This window comes from Aspergillus glaucus (assembly GCF_001890805.1).
Source record: "Aspergillus glaucus CBS 516.65 unplaced genomic scaffold ASPGLscaffold_42, whole genome shotgun sequence".
Classification (NCBI taxonomy): Eukaryota; Fungi; Ascomycota; class Eurotiomycetes; order Eurotiales; family Aspergillaceae; genus Aspergillus; species Aspergillus glaucus.
Window position 1 is genome coordinate 52,554 of NW_019170494.1, and position 18,505 is coordinate 71,058.

General features: G+C 53.5%; 7 protein-coding genes across 7 annotated transcripts; 4 read left to right on the forward strand and 3 right to left on the reverse strand.

The window, feature by feature from the left end:
• Positions 1-33: 33 nt before the first annotated feature.
• On the forward strand, positions 34-3,922 carry ASPGLDRAFT_40567 (5-oxoprolinase; the record flags this gene model as incomplete). The annotated part of the gene is made up of 2 exons (XM_022545237.1): positions 34-2,553; positions 2,603-3,922. 2 exons carry the CDS (start codon positions 34-36, stop codon positions 3,920-3,922), a joined length of 3,840 nt encoding a protein of 1,279 aa, XP_022395401.1.
• A 210-nt stretch (positions 3,923-4,132) lies between these two features.
• On the reverse strand, positions 4,133-5,576 carry ASPGLDRAFT_70615 (MFS transporter; the record flags this gene model as incomplete). The annotated part of the gene is made up of 3 exons (XM_022549503.1): positions 4,133-4,307; positions 4,357-5,472; positions 5,509-5,576. The coding sequence occupies 3 exons, from the start codon at positions 5,574-5,576 to the stop codon at positions 4,133-4,135; spliced, it is 1,359 nt and encodes a 452-aa protein (XP_022395402.1).
• Positions 5,577-5,895: 319 nt separating this feature from the next.
• On the forward strand, positions 5,896-8,710 carry ASPGLDRAFT_1195582 (uncharacterized protein). The gene is made up of 2 exons (XM_022540070.1): positions 5,896-6,409; positions 6,465-8,710. The coding sequence occupies exons 1-2, from the start codon at positions 6,375-6,377 to the stop codon at positions 8,281-8,283; spliced, it is 1,854 nt and encodes a 617-aa protein (XP_022395403.1). The 5' UTR covers positions 5,896-6,374; the 3' UTR covers positions 8,284-8,710.
• On the forward strand, positions 8,483-10,976 carry ASPGLDRAFT_1195636 (putative 5'-nucleotidase). Its single transcript, XM_022540071.1, has 4 exons — positions 8,483-8,851; positions 8,901-9,111; positions 9,189-9,382; positions 9,429-10,976. Exons 1-4 carry the CDS (start codon positions 8,748-8,750, stop codon positions 10,927-10,929), a joined length of 2,010 nt encoding a protein of 669 aa, XP_022395404.1. The 5' UTR covers positions 8,483-8,747; the 3' UTR covers positions 10,930-10,976.
• ASPGLDRAFT_1195508 (FAD-binding oxidoreductase) lies at positions 10,602-12,606 on the reverse strand. Its single transcript, XM_022540067.1, has one exon. It carries the CDS (start codon positions 12,569-12,571, stop codon positions 11,024-11,026), a length of 1,548 nt encoding a protein of 515 aa, XP_022395405.1. The 5' UTR covers positions 12,572-12,606; the 3' UTR covers positions 10,602-11,023.
• Positions 12,607-12,657: 51 nt separating this feature from the next.
• On the reverse strand, positions 12,658-14,946 carry ASPGLDRAFT_182186 (uncharacterized protein). Its single transcript, XM_022543017.1, has 3 exons — positions 14,444-14,946; positions 14,054-14,384; positions 12,658-13,995 (listed from the first exon to the last, which is right to left on the reverse strand). The coding sequence occupies exons 1-3, from the start codon at positions 14,785-14,787 to the stop codon at positions 12,778-12,780; spliced, it is 1,893 nt and encodes a 630-aa protein (XP_022395406.1). The 5' UTR covers positions 14,788-14,946; the 3' UTR covers positions 12,658-12,777.
• Positions 14,947-15,697: 751 nt separating this feature from the next.
• Positions 15,698-17,459, forward strand: ASPGLDRAFT_62357 (flavin-containing monooxygenase). The gene is made up of 2 exons (XM_022548526.1): positions 15,698-16,068; positions 16,120-17,459. Exons 1-2 carry the CDS (start codon positions 15,781-15,783, stop codon positions 17,383-17,385), a joined length of 1,554 nt encoding a protein of 517 aa, XP_022395407.1. The 5' UTR covers positions 15,698-15,780; the 3' UTR covers positions 17,386-17,459.
• The last annotated feature ends 1,046 nt before the right edge of the window (positions 17,460-18,505 follow it).

Genomic DNA, 18,505 nt, shown 5'->3' on the forward strand with positions numbered 1-18,505 from the left:
CTCTCCCCCAGTTTTTCCATAGACAAATCAACCATGGCAGAACCCGGGAAAATCACCATCTCCATCGATCGCGGTGGTACCTTCACCGACGTCCACGCAATTGTCCCTGGTCGTCCGGACATTATCTTGAAGTTGCTCTCCGTCGACCCCGGGCACTATCAGGATGCCCCGACGGAAGGTGTTCGTCAAATTCTCGAACTGGTGACCGGCAGACCTCATCCCCGTGGCAAGCCATTGGAGCTGGATAACATCGGTTGTCTGCGCATGGGAACGACTGTCGCGACAAATGCCCTGCTCGAACGCAAAGGAGCCCGCTCCGTGCTCTTCACCACCAAGGGCTTTCGGGATCTGCTGAAGATCGGTGATCAATCGCGTCCGAATATCTTCGATTTGTCAGTGTCCAGACCGGGTGTGCTTCCCGAGGGCGTGGTCGAGGTCAACGAGCGTGTGGTTCCCTGCCATCCATCTGCTGATAAGGACTGCTTCACGAATGCCCGCGTCGTCCAGGGAGTCACGGGAGACAAGTTCCGTGTGGTGCAGGAGTTGGATATTGACCAGGTTAAGAGCGAACTTGAGCGGTTGAAGAAGGAGGGTTACCAGTCTCTTTCTGTGGCTTTGGTCCATTCGTTTGCATACCCCGAACATGAGTGCCGGATAGGAGAGTTGGCCGAGAGCATGGGCTTCTCTGTCACCTTGTCCTCCAAGCTGCAGCCCATGATCAAGGTTGTTCCTCGAGGCATGTCCGCCACCGCCGATGCATATCTGACGCCCGTGATCAAAACCTACATCGATTCCATCTCGTCCAGTTTCGAAGGCGGCCTGGAGAACCAGCAACAATGCAGATTCGAGTTCATGCAGTCCGACGGTGGACTGGTTGACTTCCGCAGATTCAGTGGCCTCAAGGCTATCTTGTCAGGACCGGCTGCCGGTGTCGTTGGATTTGCTGCTACCAGTTACGATCAGACAGAGAAGACCCCAGTTATTGGATTTGATATGGGAGGAACATCCACGGATGTGTCGAGATTTGACGGTAACCTCGAGCACGTGTTTGGCTCCAAGGTCGCCGGAGTCCTCATTCAATCGCCCCAGCTTGACATCAACACAGTCGCTGCCGGTGGTGGTTCGATTCTGACATGGCGCAACGGCCTGTTTTACGTCGGTCCCGAGTCTGCCAGTGCTCACCCTGGTCCAGCATGCTATCGCAAAGGAGGCCCGTTGACCGTGACCGATGCCAACCTCTTCCTTGGCCGACTAATGCCCAAATATTTCCCCCACATTTTCGGACCTAGCGAAGACCAGCCGCTCGACACCGGAGTAACCGCCAAGTTGTTCAACGAATTGACGCAGAAGATCAACACCGAGCGACGAGAAAAGGAAATGCCCGAGTATAGCCCGGAGGAGGTGGCGCAAGGATTCTTGGAGGTGGCCGACGAGTCGATGGCTCGACCGATTCGCAACCTCACACAAGCTCGCGGCTTCGAAACGACATCGCATCATTTGGCTTGTTTCGGAGGCGCTGGTGGTCAGCACGCATGCACTGTTGCTGCGTCGCTGGGTATCTCTCGCATCATCATCCACAAGTATTCGTCTGTCCTGTCTGCGTACGGCCTGGCTCTGGCCGAGGTGGTCAAGGAGTCGCAGGAGCCAGTTTCCACGGACTACCTGTCGTCGAAATCAAGCTTGCAGAAACAGTTTGAAGACATCTCCAAGGCGGCCACCGAGGACATGAAGACCCAGGGCTTCGCGGAGGATCAGGTCCGACACGAGCTGTACCTCAACATGCGATACGAAGGTTCGGATACCAGTCTGATGATTCTGAAGTCCGAGGACGAGTCTGTAGACTTCCTGGAGCAATTCCGCACTCGTCATCGCCGCGAATTCAATTTCAACTCGGAGCGTCCTGTGCTTGTTGACGACATCCGTGTGCGGACGACCGCTGCTTCCAAGGTCCGAACAGAGAAGAGCCCGCTGGTGCAGCTGAGAGAAGCTAGTATCCAAGATGTGACTGGCGCGCCGGACAACACCACCAAGGCCTACTTCGACGGCCACGGCCGAATCGATACTCCTGTCTATCTCCTCGACAAGCTCGACAAGAACGCCCGTGTGCACGGCCCTGCGGTTATTATCGACAAGACCCAAACCATCGTTGTGGTCCCCGGTGCTGTTGCCAATATCCTCGAGACGTGCATTGTTATCGATTTGAAAGAGACCGACAAGGGCTCTGTGGATGCCGGCAGCCTGACCTCCCAGATTGACCCCATCCGTCTCAGTATCTTCGGACACCGATTCATGTCCATCGCTGAGCAGATGGGTCGTACGTTGCAGAAGACTTCTGTGTCGACCAACATCAAGGAGCGACTTGATTTCTCTTGCGCGTTGTTCTCGCCGGATGGTGGCCTCGTGGCGAACGCGCCACACGTTCCTGTGCATTTGGGATCTATGCAATTCGCCGTTCGCTTCCAGCACCAGAAGTGGCTGGGTAACTTAAAGGACGGCGATGTCCTGGTTGCCAATCACCCAAGCAGTGGTGGTACTCATTTGCCTGATATTACTGTAAGTCGTCTCCCCTCTTTCGTAATTGGTCAGCGGCTAACATGTGCAGGTTATTACACCAGTCTTTGACCGTCCCGGAGGCAGCGAGATCATGTTCTACGTGGCCTCCCGTGGCCACCACGCAGACATAGGTGGTATTCTCCCCGGTTCGATGCCACCCAAGTCCACCGAGCTCTGGCAAGAAGGAGCAACCATCGAAGGCGACAAGGTCGTCAGCAACGGCGTGTTCGACGAAGACCGCATGGTGGAACTCCTGGTGCACAAGCCGGCGCAGTACGAAGGCTGCTCCGGAGCGCGATGCCTCAACGACAACATCTCCGATTTGAAGGCGCAGATCGCCGCGAACACCCGTGGCATCTCTCTGATCCAGAGTCTGTTCACTGAGTACGGCGTGGAAACAGTGCAGAAGTACATGTACGCCATTCAGGCTACTGCTGAGACCGCCGTTCGGAATCTTCTCAAGGGCCTGCATGAGAAATTTGACGGAGAACCGTTGGAGGCAGTGGACTACATGGACGACGGAACGCCTATCCGTCTGAAGGTCACAATCAACGGAGAGGACGGATCCGCCGTGTTCGACTTCACTGGCACCGGCCCAGAAGTGTACGGAGGCTGGAATGCACCGATTGCCATCACCCACTCCGCCATTATTTACTGTCTGCGCTGCTTGATCAACGCAGACGTCCCCTTGAACCAAGGATGCCTGACGCCTATTGACATCCACGTACCATCGCCCAGTATCCTTTCCCCAACGAAGACAGCTGCCGTGGTTGGAGGAAACGTGGTGACCTCGCAGCGTATCACGGACGTGGTCCTCAAGGCATTCCGCGCCTGCGCCGCGTCGCAGGGATGCTGCAACAACTTGACCTTCGGCACCAACAAGCGCACCGACCCTGACACCGGAAAGGAGATCCCCGGTTTCGGATACTACGAGACCATCGCAGGTGGCAGCGGCGCCGGACCAACCTGGGACGGTGAGTCGGGTGTGCATGTGCACATGACCAACACGCGCATTACGGACCCTGAGATTCTCGAGAAACGGTATCCCACCCTGCTCCGGCAGTTCACCCTCCGTGCTGGCTCGGGTGGTAAGGGCACGCATCCCGGTGGTGACGGTGTGGTTCGGGCGATTGAGTTCCTCGCGCCGATGCAGGTCTCAATTCTGTCTGAGCGACGGGTACACCGCCCGTATGGATTGGAAGGTGGTGAGGATGCACAGGCTGGGTTGAACCTGTGGGTGTCGAGGGATAGGGAAACGGGCGAGGAGCGACAGGTGAATATTGGAGGGAAGAATACGGTGCCTGTCCAGACGCATGATCGGTTGGTGGTTATGAGTGCTGGAGGTGGTGGATGGGGAGAGGCGAAATGATTGAACATGCTTATAGCAGATACTGAGTATCAATTAGGATATTAGATATGTACATATTTTACTGCATACGGATTTCTATTTTAAACCGAAAGTCTACGAACGACCAGACTCCCTCCGGTATCGTCGCCAAGACACGATCATAAAGCAAATAGACACGACTACGCCCAGTCCTGCCAGACCAATTCCAAGATATAAAGCGCCACGGAATCCTCAGAGTACAACACGACCCCCATTATTAACATTAGACTCCACGGTCCCGGCAAATCCCAGTCCAAGTGAAATAGAGTAGTTGACGGTAGTGCTGACGAGTGAACCGGCCAGACCTTGATGCTCGCGAGGCATGGCGTTACTGAGAATAAGAGTCCCGGACGGGAAAGACATGTCCCTGGTTCGTTAGCATGTCGTCAATTAGGGCAGAAACGAAGTAAACTTACATCCCCCAAGAAGTGATCAACGATGTGACGAAAGCCTGCGCCCAAAAGGTCTGATGAACCGGGACCGTGGCGAAGATAGTTAAACCTGCTGTGAAAGCAAGCATGGCACAGAACATGATGACGCTTGGAGGAGTACGACCGAGTAAGAAACCGGTAACCAGGGCTGCGATGGCACCGGATGGCCCTGCGGCCACCCATTTCGTCGTGGCGAGCAGAGGACTATCGCCCTTGATAACTTCCATGAATTGAAAGAAGTAGTAGATAACGATGCCGAAACTGGACCAGCCTGCGGCTATGCAGCCTAACACCCAGGCTAGGTCGCCTGTGAAGATGGACCGGGGTAGGAGGGGGCATTTCGCGGTGCGTTCGATGAGACCAAAGATGGCGAGTAGGATGAAGCCAACGATGAGTAGAACATAGGTGTATGGCGTTGGCCAACCGACCAGAGCCGCTTGATTCCAGGCGAAGTTAATCAGCACTAGGGCTGAGATGCCGGTAGCCGCGCCCAAGAGGTCTAGTCGGATCCAGGGTGAAAGATCATCGGTGAACTTGGGCCGTGACTCTTGCGGAATGATCATGATACCAAGGAAAGCCAAAAGAAAGCACACAATCGCCATGATCCAGTAGGCCCAGGGCCACCAGACCTTCTGGGCTAGCAGGGACGAGAAGACACCCCCAACAATAAACCCGTTTGGTGCGGTTGCTCCGAAGAAGCAAAACACCATCCCCTTTCGTGGACCAGGAGGATAAGTTCGACCCAAGATGGCCAGCGCATTGGGCAAGAGTATGGCCGGACCAATGCCCTGAAGGGCCCGGCAGCAGTCGAAAAAGGTTTGACCGGACCAAACACTGAACCCAGCCAGGAGTGACCACAGCCCGAACCAGGCAAACCCGATAATGAACATGAGCTTGTGACCATAGACATCGCCAAATCGACCTGCGACGAGAATGAAAGTGCCCACAGTCAAGCTGTATGCGGCCGCGAACCAGCTAAGCTCCCCCAAGTTGGAGGTATTGAAGCTGTGGGCGATGCGATAGACCGGGGCAATTGACATGCAGAGACCAACCTGGGTCATGAATTGGGCCATGGCCACCACCATGACGAAAGGAATCTCCCTCCAGAGCGTTTTCGGGGGAGCAATGGAGGATTACGAGGTCTTTTCGCGGGTGAGGGCTTCGGGGTCATCGTGCTGACTCTGAGGATCCAATGACTCGGACATGATTGACTGCAAGGTAAATCCTTAAGGCTAAAAATAATAATCGAGCCATAACGACGGATCTATAGGCAATATATAATAGTGGCTGAATACCCATAATAGCTTTGCGGTTGCCACTGGTTGTGATGCTATGCAGGATGGTCCGTCGGATGAGAGACAGATCCGTCGGAATCAGAGTGAGCTTGTTATCAACAACGACAATAGCTTATTTTGATAGAAGCATTGGATAAGTCTTCGGAAGAACCAGACACTGGCTTGATTTTCCCGGAAACCGTCGTTAGCTATGCTATGCAGAGCGGATATGCGGATTTACTGAGTGGTATGACGAGATACGGAGTACAGAATACCCGATGTGAAGATTAAGCTTATCAGCTGAGAATACTCCGAAGTACTACAGACATTCAAGTGGACAATTGAGCCTTAATTCTAACCAAACAAGAAATCAAAGGGCAAAGAGTAGATGATTGTTTGTGATTGTTTGCTTTGTGCCTTGCGCTTCAGGAACACACTGACTCAGCAATCACATGCGCCGGTGAAAAAAAGTAGCAAAAGAAACGAACAAAAGCTCTGAATAGCTTCAAATCCACCCCAAACAGGACAAGACCAGGAGAACCCAGCCGAGGATGCAGTATTACTCTCTTCTGTCTGAGCCTCTGTTTGTGTCTCCTGATTGAATCATGTGCTCAATAGTAGCCATCGCCAAAAACCCCGCCGGCTAAAAGAGCTTCCCCTCACAGTCCGATCTTCTTCTCCTCATCTTCTTTCTTCATCTGTTCTTGTTCTGTCTTTGTCTTCAAAGTCATGGGGAACCCTCCGGCTACCATAATCATCGCCAGGTTTGTAGTGTTGTGTTCGAAGACATGACGACTGTGGCTGACTTGAAATCCCTAGACACGGCGCGCGCCTCGATGCCGCCGACAAAAACTGGCATCTCATCTCCCCGACTCCCTACGACCCTCCCCTTTCCTACGGTGGCTGGATGCAGTCTCGAGCCCTCGGGGCTCGCATCGTTGACCTGCTCACCTCCCAAGATGATTCTCCTTTGATCACCACCACTGGCTCGCCCCGGTCCTATAGCAGTTCCGCAAATGTCTCCCCGGACAGCAGCCCCCGATCGTCTCCCCAGCCACAGCCTTCATCCAGACGGAAGCGCAGAGTTATCATCCATACTTCACCGTACCTGCGATGTGTGCAGACTGCGATCGCCGTTAGCTCTGGCATCAGCCAGTATCATCCATCCCCGGAATCCGACCCTGCAGGCGCATCGACCGACCGGGGTGGAAATGCTGATGCAACTCCGGATGTCCATCGCTCCCTCCTTCGTGTCGATGCCTTTCTTGGCGAGTGGCTGTCTCCCGACTATTTCGAAGACATCATGCCGCCTCCTAATTCCGAACGTCTCATCGGAGCCGCCAAAGCAGAACTGTTGCGACGGAGCGTCAGCACGGTTCCCCAAGCAGATATTAGCAACAAACCGCCGACTGGCTACTTTCCCGGGGGCTGGGGCAGCACCTCCACGCCTACATCCCCCATCCGGGAAGTAGGGCCTCCGCCGACCAATACCATTGCCAGAGGTCAGAGATCTCGCGCCGACAGTTATGATGCCCTGAACTCCGCCCACAGTACTCGCCCCAAGGGTATGCTCAGCAGGATCAATACCAACCTTTCCTCCATCCCCAATGACAGTAGCGGGAGCTATGTGCCGCCCACCCCAAGTTATGCCATCGCTCCCTCGGATCCCATCCCCGCCGGATATGTCACGCACGCCCGGAATGCCTGCGCCAACGTAGACTATCAGTGGGATAGCATGCGCACACCGCAAAGCTGGGGTGATGGCGGTGACTATGGCGAGGAATGGAGCGCCATGCACTCGCGCTTTCGCAACGGCTTGGAGAGCATGGTCGAGTGGTATCAAGACAATGGCAACGCACAGTTGAATCCACAACAGCCGCTGGACGGCTGCGAGAAAGACAACGACAAGAACGAAGATGACGGCGACGACGCGGTGGACACTGTATTGGTTCTGATCACGCATGGCGCTGGCTGCAATGCCATGGTTGGGGCTTTGACAGGAGAGCCCGTATTGCTGGATTTCAACACGGCATCTCTCACCATGGCTGTGCGCAAGGACGCTTCTGAGGATACGCCGGGCGTGAAACCCCGTTATCGGTCCGTGAGCGATCCATCCCGCCTCCTGGCATATGACCTGAAATTAGCCGCATCGGTTGATCATCTCCGTCCTCCGGCAAAGCACCCAACGCGGGGTGGTTCGTCGACCTTGTCGTCACCAGTCACTTTGTCTTCTCCGTCGGTGCCTTACCGGCATCGGGCGACGTCCCGGTCATCCCTATTGCAAGGGCAGTTCATTATCGGACCATCGACACCGGGTCTCAGCTCACAACCGTTGACGAACGGGCGGCCATCAACCGCCCCACGCGGTGCATCAGGTCTCTGGGGGTCAAATTCGACTAGCGGCGATGATTCCGCCGATGACATTGTGCCCAATTTTGGTGGTCCGGTAGTGTCCAATCCATCCGCGGATGGGGAAGGGAGCGTCGAGCACAAGCCCGAAGAAGCACCGACGAGTTGGGGGAACAATCAAGTTCCCCAACGGACTTCGTCCCAACGCGGCCTCTGGGGTAGTGCTCCGTTAAAAACCGATCGGACCGATGTCAAACGGCGCTGGACGGTGACCGAACGGAGGGTATGACAGAGGTGCTTGGCATGCAACTTGACGTACGAATCAGCGTTTCTTTTTGCTTTATTTTGATGCGATTTTTAGGATACCTCAAACTGTTTTTGCTGCTTATTGGATGCATTTCAAGGCGTTGGGAATTGCTTAGGGCCACCACTTCCGGTCACAGCGTGTTTCGCTGATTTTGAGCACGAAGTCAACTCATTCGACTCACTATATTCTTTTGGCATCTGTAGAATTGGTCTCAAGCCCTCGTAGTGGTACTTTTATACAGGCCTAATATTCTACCTGTGATTGGCTGGCGGTATTGATACCTGAGGCGTAGCGGGGTTCCCCGGATTTCCTCATCGGGCACCTTGTGACTTCTTCCTCGCTCTCCCTCACTCTCTTCCACACACTCTCTCCTGCTCACTGAACTTCTTTTCTATTCTCTCTTTAAAGATTTTTTTGGCTTCCCTCTTTCTTTACTCAACCTGCAGATGTCCGTTCTCGAGACTGGCGGCCTGTCCGTCACCCACTCGTCCCAGCGCACCGGGAGTCCGGATCTACGTCTTCTCCATTACAACGATGTCTATCACGTCGAGTACGCCCCTTGCACATACCTGAACACACGACATATGCTAACCTCTCAGGTCCGGTTCCGCAGAGCCCGTCGGTGGTGTCGCTCGCTTCCAATCCGTCGTCAACTACTACCGTTCCCACCCCCGCTTCATCGATCAACCTGGGCTCCTCACCTTTTTCTCCGGCGATGCCTTCAATCCAAGTATCGAGAGTACCGTGACTAAGGGCAGGCATATGATACCTTTTCTGAACAAGGCAGGGACGGATGTGGCATGTATGGGCGTATGTACTCCGTCGAGGGAATTTGTTGTCGTATGATGTCGACCAGAATCTGACAATTGTCCCGCGATGAGGTATAGAACCATGATCTTGACTTTGGTGTCGCTCAATTCCGCCATCTGCGCAGTCAAGGGAAGTTTCCCTGGCTGCTGGCGAATGTCCTCGACCCAGCATTGGGTGAGGGTGTGCCTATCGCCAATTGTGAGCAGACGGTGATGTTGACTGCATCCAATGGGCTCAAGGTCGGTGTGCTTGGACTGGGTGAGAGAGAATGGTAAGTCCTCGTGGCACTGTCTGGATGCAGAAGCTGACACTTGTAGGCTGGAAACAATCAACGCCCTCCCACCTGACCTCATCTACAAATCTGCCACCGAAACTGCCCTCGAACTTGCTCCCCGCCTCCGCGAACAAGGCGCCGATCTGATCGTGGCCGTCACACATCAACGAGAACCGAACGACGACAAACTGGCCAAGAACCTCCCTACGGGAACCGTGGATATCATCTTGGGAGGCCACGACCATTTCTACGCCCATTCGATTATCAACGGAACCCACGTTCTCCGATCCGGAACCGACTTCAAACAGCTGAGCTATATCGAAGCATGGCGGAAGTCGGATGGCTCTTGGGACTTTAGTATTGATCGACGTGATATGGTCCGAGCAATCCCGGAGGATGCCGCTACGGTGAACCTGGTGGCGCGTTTGACCTCGAGCCTCAAAGCCAAATTGGAGAAACCAATCGGCTTCACGGTTCGTCCGCTAGATGCTCGGTTCTCTACGGTTCGACAAAAGGAATCCAACTTGGGCAACTTTGTTTGTGACTTGATGCGCCACTACTACGCTGCTGACTGTGCGATGATGGCCGGAGGCACTATGCGCGGGGATCAGGTCTACCCGCCCGGAGTCATACGATTGAAGGACATCCTGAACTGCTTTCCATTTGAGGACCCTGTAGTCTTAGTGCGTGTCAAGGGCGATGCGCTCTTCGAAGCATTGGAGAACGGTGTCAGTCAGCTGCCTGCTATGGAAGGCCGATTCACTCAAGTGTCCAACATTTCTTTCGGGTTTAAACCATCTGCACCACCTGGATCGCGCGTCACCTTCGCCAAGATTGGCGGCAAACCCATCGACTACGACCGCAAGTATGTTCTGGCGACGAGAGGATACATGTCCCGCGGCAAGGATGGCTTCGCGTCGCTACTGACACAGTCTGAAGGGGGTGAGGTAGAGGAGATAGTCGATGAGGAGAGCGGAGTACTCCTCAGCACGATTCTCCGACAATACTTCTTGAGTTTGAGGGTAATGGGCCGGTGGCAACGTTGGAGTAACAGTATGGCTCGGCACTGGGATGGTGTGCACAAGGGACTGCACTGCAACGGCCGGGTGAAACCTCCGTCAGCAGGCCCATCACCTGTTTCAGAAAAGGTACCCGCACAACCGCAACGCCCCGGTCTGTCGCGGACCAGCAAAGCGTACTACTATGGTCGATTCCCCCAGATCGCGGCGATAGAAGAAGACGCAGAAGCCGAGGCCGAAGCGGAAGAGGATGTCATGGACTCGGACTCTGATGACGATCCGGATATCTTGACTACGGCCCAACCCATGACCAACTATGTGACACTCCCGGCGCAATCTGCCGCGGAAGAAGAGTACCGACTAAGACTCGCGCGTCAGGTGTTGCGCAAATGGATGCGGAAGACGGGATTGCGCTCGTCGCGGCTCGATGCCTTGAATCACGGCGAGGGTGAATTCGAGTACACTCCCGCATGGACGCAAGGAATTGCACCACGACTAGAAGGACGGATTGTGATCGAGGAGTGAGGAGATTTGATTTCTTGATGGCAGTGATGAACAATATGGCTTATGAATAGATATGGTATAGACTTTCTTGTACATCTAGAAATACCACCGGCATTCACCCCGTCTTGCTTTTTCGGATGAAATACTCTCCTCCCCTGAACGCTTTATACACCCCATATAGCCCACTAACAGGCCGAATCTCCCAAACCACGCTCTTCACCCAATCGACCCAATTCTGAGGCCCCTGTTGCGGACTCAAATCAACACGCACCTTCTGATACAGATCCGGCAGGTAGGACGCATGGTACTTCTCCCGCAACGCGTCATACTGCTTCTTATCGTAGATAGACCAGAACTCATCTTCGGTGTAGTACGCATGCGCATACAACCACTTCTTCCCCTGCAGATCGAGAACCTTCCGTTCGAGACGACGGTTCTGCGCTAGGAATGCAGAGCGGTCACTTGGATGGCGCGAGGGCGCCCATAAGCCAAAATTCATGAGGTAATCATCGTCCGTGGTTGCGTTTGGCTTCTTTTCGAATTCGGATCCAGTGCTTTTCTCAGCTGCAGAAACAGACCGCTCCATAACCTCGGGACCATGTCTCAGTGGACAGAGCCAGATCGGGTACGCACCGAAGTTCTCCTTGTTGTCGAGCCAGTCGACGAATTCGCTCGTGCCGGCGTATGGCACCGCCACATCTTGGATGATGTACCGTTTTGCGTGGCCGCTTTCGTGCAAGGCGTGGTACATAACCCGGGTGTGCATGAACCAGTCCAGCAAGACACGCGTGAGGTAAATGAACGGGACGAAGAAATAGCTGTACGCGTAGCGGCCTACCCAGAATGCCCCACGGTCGTAGCGGAAGAGGTAGTCGGCGAGGGGGATGTAGTCGACTGCAGCTTGGTCTAGTGTTGGACCTGAGGACTGGTGACTACGGTTCTGGGCACGTAAATAGTACCATTCATCCCATGGTCTAGTGAGACGTACTGGTGCTGTATGAGGGACGTCGACTAGTTTCCCCGCGCAGACGACGACATGGTCCCGCGCGTAGACAATACCGTCCAGGTACTCGGTGCTAGGGTCGTTTGTGACCGTCCGGAACACATGCATGGCCTCGTCCATACTCGAGGTGGAATGGTAGCGCAGCTCTATGAACGGCTTGGCGGGGCGCAGCTGCACCTCGAGCATGGTCACCACGCCCAAAGTACCGAATGCCGACGCAGCGCCCCAGAACAGATCCGTCCGGTCGGTCTTCGAAGCCCGGGTGATCTCGCCGTTTGGGAGGATAAATTCAATCCAGTTTACTGTCGCGTCGAAGAACCCGTGGCGGAATGAGCTGCTTTCTCCGGACGTTCCGGAGAAGCCCCCGCCCACGGTGATGCCGGGGAATTCCATGACCACCAGCGGGACTAGGTGATGCGCCGCGGTGGCCTGGGCGAGGGCGTCCATTGGGACATTGGGCTCGACGAGAGCCGTCTGAGTGGTCGTGTTGACATCCAGAACATGAGTCAGGTCCGCAGTCGAGATGGTATTATCCGGACCATGCTGGGATTGGCGCGTGCTGTTGGTTGAGCCATGGTAGATGCGGAACGGTCGTTGGAGCTGGTGGAAGCGCTCGACCTCGGAGGCAATTGCCTTGACAGCTGTATTGTGATGCTCCATAGCGCAGATTATACCACAAGGAGTAAGACGTGAGGTCAAGATGAGGTTGCGCGTTTAAGTTGTATCGCTTAACTACAGTGTTGCCTGGATGATGTCATGCCAAGATCTATCAGATCGATAAGATAAACTCAATTGCAGATATCAAACGCCATGGTATCTTTTGATGCTAAGAAATGCTAGTAAATACTGGAAATTACATGTACACGCTACTGAATCCCTACGGGTCGCGCACCCGATAGATTCACCACACGACCCCCTCCGCCGGAGCCAACAGGCGCCGCGGCGGGTTTTGGCGGTTTCACCCACCCAGGCACGTTGTCATCCTCGCTCTCGCGAGCATATATGGTTTGCCACACATTCGGAAATCCTGTGGGTATTGCGCCCCGCATACGGGCTCCGGGGATGGCGAACCGCGGGTTGCCATGAGTGAGATATCCACGCAGGAGACCTTGGGTCAACAACGACGCCAGGATGGACTCGATTTCCCGCATCATCGGTGTCGGTTTTCCTCGAGCTTCGTCCTCCGGATCCAATGCAGTCCGATCGGCATATGGATCCAGTTCATGCTGACTGTAATCGGCATTCGGGTCCCCGTCCGTCAAGGTGTGAGCGGGGTTCTTTTGTAACTGCCCCAACGCATCGAAGCAAGTATCCGGGGCTAGGTAATCGTCATATTTCGAAGACACGATGCGATCGGTGCCGCTTGTGTCCGGGTCATGGGAGTCGGCAAAATCTGGGTCCGGCGCCTTGTAGATAATCTGCGACCCAGCCGTGTTTTCGCCCGCTTTGGCATCCAATGCTCGACTGGGTGGAATAAAGCTGATCGCACCGAGCGATGATTGCACGTGTCGCGACTGAAGCCACCTGACAGCTGTTTCGAGCTTCTTCAAGTAGAGGTAGGGTGGCGGACTGCGTTGAGCTGCAGGGTCCCCAAGAAAGCCTCCATGGATGAACACCTTGCGTGCCAGGGACCGCCATACTATGATTTCGCAGCGATTGCGCAATGCCAGAAGAATGCCTTTCCGAGCAAACCATTCGTTTGCCGGCGAGTCAAAGGCAAGGTGTTCCCGAAAGGCAATATAATCGCCCTGGGCAATCAGTTGGCAGATGGGCACAAACCTCTCCGCCAGTCCCTGGGCCTCTGGGCGCTGCAGCAGCTGCCTGGAGGGGAAACGGCCCATGATGATATTGCACGGAATGAGATGGGTAAGAATAACTCGTTTCTGCTGTAATGCTTGACGGTGGCACTGGTCGTATGCGGCCTGCAAGGCAATCTGCGCAGGATAGAAGAGGTTATTTGAGAAGAGATATCGTCCGAGGTAGTGGAGGTAGGTGACTCGCTGCGATGCAGGGAAGTAAGTCAAAGGAGGGGATTGAGCGCTGATACTGGCAAACATCTGTTCTGCATTGCGAAGCTTGCCGCACTATATCGTGGTCAGGTCAGTTCATAAGCTCTTCAACCTCATGCAGACGGGTAAATACCTGGAAAAGAAGTTTCAAACACAAGTTGGCCATAAGATAGATCCCGATGCGCCGTCCTTCAGGTTTTCCCTGCACTCCTGGGGTGCCGCTGCGGTCAGTGAGACACTTGATGAAGGCCTCGCGGACCACGTTGGCCGATTTTTCCACCAATGTCACTTTCTCCACACTCTCATCTTGATTAGACCGGCCCTCGAGACGTAATAAATGTGCAATCAAGTCGGGTCGACGATCCAACCCCATGGCCAGTTTTGCGAGGACTTTGCACAGGTAGAGGACGGTGGGTAGAACGATGACACCCATTTGGCTGTCACCTAGCGCTAGGACACATTGACTATAGAGGCATGACTCGTCAGAACAATCGCGATGGTGGGGAGTATCGATGAAACTTACTTGAGCAGTCCCTTGAGCAAATTATAGGTTTCGAGGAGGTTCTCGACGTTCACATCGCGAAGAAAGGTAAAGTAGAGTTTTATGAAGGTGGGAAAGGCGATCCATGAGCTGCTCTCCCTGGAGCGCGGTACAAGGCTTTCGCATCGTCGCAGTAATTCGGCGTCTTTCTGTGGGGATTCCGCCGGATATCGTTGGCGTAGCTCGACGACCATTTGCTGGTAGATATCGGACAGCGGCGGTTCGAGTTGGAGAAAGTCCTGCAATTTGGCACCATCGCGTTGTCGAACGAGATCTGCGATACTACACAGGAATCGATCCAAGACGGAGCTTCCTGGCGTCGCCATTGTGACGGATATCTGGCTGCGGAGATGCGACTGTAGGATTGGAGACCGTCCCAGGTCGGAGGGGCTTAATTATAGAGACACGAATGAGAATTTAGCATGTTGTGCACTGCATATTCATCGAATACTGTAGATGTAAGATCGAGAGCAATATGCCGTGCACAGTAGTGTCAGTTGGAGTAGACGCGGTGCCAAAGGAGATGGAGAAAAGTCGAGGCCATTGGGGGTTCTGCCGCTTTTGTGTCCCCGCCTAGAAGACCGCCTTCCAGAATCCGGAGATCGCAATCAGATATCACGAAACATTCGCTATGAGCCTATGTATCCATTGGGGAGAGATGATATGATGTATGAGGGCTTTTGCAGCAAATTATACGAAGAAGGCTCGACTGTTAATGCAGCGAACTATTCATGATCCTCTCTACTCCGTACTTTTTGATTAGATGGAAGTCCGGGAGCCGAGATAATATGTCTGTAACCAGACTAGACATGGTTGGCTTGATCTGTTAAACTAAAGAAGAGAAGGAGGAGTGTAGTGACAGAGCTAGGCGATCTGCGAGAATTGAGCACTGACGTGTAAACGAAGATATGTACTTTGTAGTCCCCGACATTTAGGGCATAACAATTACAGATACGGCAACGACTCTACGATAAGTACGTAGTTAGTGGGCGTGCTAGTTGCGAGTACCCCTGTACCCTGGTATGTACCCCTGTGACAAGAAGAAATCAGGGCATTGATTGAATTCATGTGAAAAAAAAAAATGATAAGAATCGATCCTGTTTTGCGCCGAGATTCACATGGCGTCAAGCCGGATCCATGGTGACGTCACACCTTCCGCTTGCCTTAAAAGGAAAAGAACGCTTTCGTCCACTTTCTCTTGTCTCATCTTTCTTACTCTCTACTCTCTACTCTACATATTCTTCTCTCAGTCTTCGTTTACCTTTCCCATACTGAGAGACACCAATTGAATTACCAATTAGCCATTGACATCGACAGCCATGTCCTCGCGGCAGGGCCAGTGGTCTCTCTCGGCCCTCATCAAGTATCCATTTCTGGAGATCTTTAGTTTCGCCTATGTCATCTTCCAGACTGTACTCAATTGGGTCTTTGCCCCTGTTCCTCCACCGCCGACTTCGCCTGCCACCAGTCTTCCCAAGAAGCGTGTTGCCGTCATCGGTGCTGGTCTAACAGGAGTCTCGTCTGCTGCTCATTGTGTCGGTCATGGTTTTGATGTGCAGCTCTTCGAGAGTCGCTCCAAGGAGAAGGGTCTCGGTGGTATCTGGAGTGTATGTTATTTCTGTATCTCATAGTAAAAACGGATGCTGACCTCCACGCAGAGAGTGAACTCGACATCCTCGCTCCAGATTCACAGTCTGATGTACCGGTTCCATCCTTCCGTGCGATATGATACCGCCTATCCGACGCAACAGGAAATCCGCGACCAGATCGTCGGGGTGTGGAAGCGCTATGGCCTGCAGAAGCGGACCGTGTTCGACACCAAGGTGACCTCTGTGAAACAAGGAAAGGATGGGAAATGGATCATCAACGACAATGAAAAGGAATACGGCCGTTTCGATGGCATTCTAGCCACGGTGGGTGTTTGTGGTGACCCCAAGATGCCGACTCTCCCCGACCAAAGCAAATTCAAAGGCGGCCTGTACCACTCGTCCGATCTCGATGGCAAGCACGTCAAAGGCAAAAAAGTGCTCGTGGTTGGCGGTGGTGCCAGTGCCATTGAGGCACTCGAGTATGCTGCCAAGTCGGGTGCCCGCGAGATCGATGTCCTGTCCCGTTCGGACAAGTGGGTGATCCCGCGAAACTTTTTTGTACAGTCGTTGTTGGCCATGAACATCTTTGGACAGGAAACCACCTTCTCCTGGATTCCCGAATGGTTGTTGCACAAGCTGTTCTACCGTGACATGCAGGACATTGCCCCGTCCGGAGGTCTCTTTACGCAGACGCCCATGGCCAACTCGGAGCTGTTCGATTCGATCCGAGATGGTCACACGCGCTGGCTCCGTGGTGATATTGTCCAGGTCCAGGAAGATGGAATTCTCTTCAACCATCGTACCCAAGGTGTTCCCAAGGGCGGACCTGGCCGCGAATCGGTCGTAACGGGTGATGCAATCATCTTGGCCACGGGTTTCAAGCGTCCTTCGCTTTCGTTCTTGCCAGAAGAAGTCTTCGAAGAGCCCTATGGACCGCCCAGCTGGTATCTCCAGGTCTTCCCGCCCAAGTACACCAGCATCTGTGCCAACAACAGCACCTACGTCGATGCCATTGGCACCGTGGGCAATATGCATATTGGCATTTATACTCGGTTCCTTTTGATGTTCTTGGTTGATCCGTTGTCGCAACCGACAGAGGGGCGTATGAAGACCTGGATTGACTGGACTCGACTTATGAAGCGGTTCTCCCCGACAGGTGCATTTGACTTCTTCACCTACTCAGAGCTCATCTACTGGTTCCTGTTTGTGATCTTGGTCAACCCCTTCCGGTGGAAGTGGGCGCCATTCGTCCTGTTTGGTGTCGGCCGGGCTCTACCCATGGAAGTGGTTAAGCAGGAGGAAGCCTTTCGCAAGACCTTGAAAAAGCAACGGTGATTAACATAAAAAATGAAAATGGTATAGAGGCGTCGGAATAGCTATATGTATTGATGATTTTTTTTTTTTTTTTTGTACGGATATCCTTAGTCGATTGTTAGCAATCAAGTGTGTTATTTATATCCTACTTTCTTTTCCTATACTCCATTTACTGATGTGACGGTTAGCTGGCGGCCGAAAAAGGCTACTTCAGTGGCCGTTTTAACGAGTCCTGCTAACCAACTCCCGTCTTGGCATCAAGTAAGCGTATTCCCACGGCCACGGGCTTTCCCTCCACGCCAGGCCACGGGTTTCATGTTCCTTGACGCTAGTCTCAAATGGGACTTTTGTTGCTATTTCGTTCAACATCATCTAACCCCTAATAACCCTAATAGACGCTCTCGCTGCAGTCGCTGCGGAGGGAGCCTTTTTTGGCTCCCCCCTTGACCATCATGCTCTCTCCAGTTATAAGTCCCACCATGCCGACCGTGTCCTTCCCTGCTTCCATCCTTCCTTCCATGAACATCTCTTGCAGCGCTTCCCATCCTTTCACAGTACGTCATCCTCATCCATGAAACCGCTGTTATCCTCACCTTCTTTATCTCCCACTCCAGGTTTTTCTTTGTTTGCTGTGTCAACCATGGCGCCTCACTCCTGACCAGTCAGATCTGACGACAATGAGAATCAGACACCATTTTTCTAATAGGTATGGGTTGCTCTGAGCCATTGAGGTCTCTAGCCTTAGCGCCGCAGTCGCTCTTTCTGAAAATTGTGGCTTTATTGGCCTGTTATCAAGGTTAATTGGCTCAACCCCAATTTGGAATCTATGAGTATCCGCAGGGAGCCTCGTCGGCCCGCATTGGTCCAAACCAAGGATCACCAAATGTTCCCTGGAGGTACGCGGAATGTGCATGTTGGTGACCCACTTCTCCAGGAGATGGATATCAGAACAATGAGAGCTCTTTATCTATACTTGGAACAACTGCGGCATTAAGGCTTTTGCTTCGCCTCACTACTGAAAACTTATACGCCATTGAAACGAGGTACTCCTGTTTGAGTCCTACTTCAAACAGGTTACTTGCATTATACTTGCTGCCGTGTAATTTTGTTCTTAGGTCTTGTTCTTCTCCTGGTTTTCATC

What these genes read in the sequence shown, in the direction of transcription:
- ASPGLDRAFT_62357 (XM_022548526.1), top strand. Translation starts at nt 15,781, where the DNA reads ATGTCCTCGCGGCAGGGCCAGTGGTCTCTCTCGGCCCTCATCAAGTAT. An exon ending in GTCTCGGTGGTATCTGGAGT is followed by an intron (nt 16,069 to 16,119) that starts GTATGTTATTTC and finishes ACCTCCACGCAG; the next exon opens with AGAGTGAACTCGACATCCTC.
- ASPGLDRAFT_1195582 (XM_022540070.1), top strand. Translation starts at nt 6,375, where the DNA reads ATGGGGAACCCTCCGGCTACCATAATCATCGCCAG. An exon ending in GCTACCATAATCATCGCCAG is followed by an intron (nt 6,410 to 6,464) that starts GTTTGTAGTGTT and finishes TGAAATCCCTAG; the next exon opens with ACACGGCGCGCGCCTCGATG.
- ASPGLDRAFT_182186 (XM_022543017.1), bottom strand. Translation starts at nt 14,787, where the DNA reads ATGGCGACGCCAGGAAGCTCCGTCTTGGATCGATTCCTGTGTAGTATC. An exon ending in TTGCTCAAGGGACTGCTCAA is followed by an intron (nt 14,385 to 14,443) that starts GTAAGTTTCATC and finishes ATGCCTCTATAG; the next exon opens with TCAATGTGTCCTAGCGCTAG. An exon ending in GTTTGAAACTTCTTTTCCAG is followed by an intron (nt 13,996 to 14,053) that starts GTATTTACCCGT and finishes ACCACGATATAG; the next exon opens with TGCGGCAAGCTTCGCAATGC.
- ASPGLDRAFT_1195508 (XM_022540067.1), bottom strand. Translation starts at nt 12,571, where the DNA reads ATGGAGCATCACAATACAGCTGTCAAGGCAATTGCCTCCGAGGTCGAG.
- ASPGLDRAFT_1195636 (XM_022540071.1), top strand. Translation starts at nt 8,748, where the DNA reads ATGTCCGTTCTCGAGACTGGCGGCCTGTCCGTCACCCACTCGTCCCAG. An exon ending in CGGATGTGGCATGTATGGGC is followed by an intron (nt 9,112 to 9,188) that starts GTATGTACTCCG and finishes GATGAGGTATAG; the next exon opens with AACCATGATCTTGACTTTGG. An exon ending in GGACTGGGTGAGAGAGAATG is followed by an intron (nt 9,383 to 9,428) that starts GTAAGTCCTCGT and finishes TGACACTTGTAG; the next exon opens with GCTGGAAACAATCAACGCCC.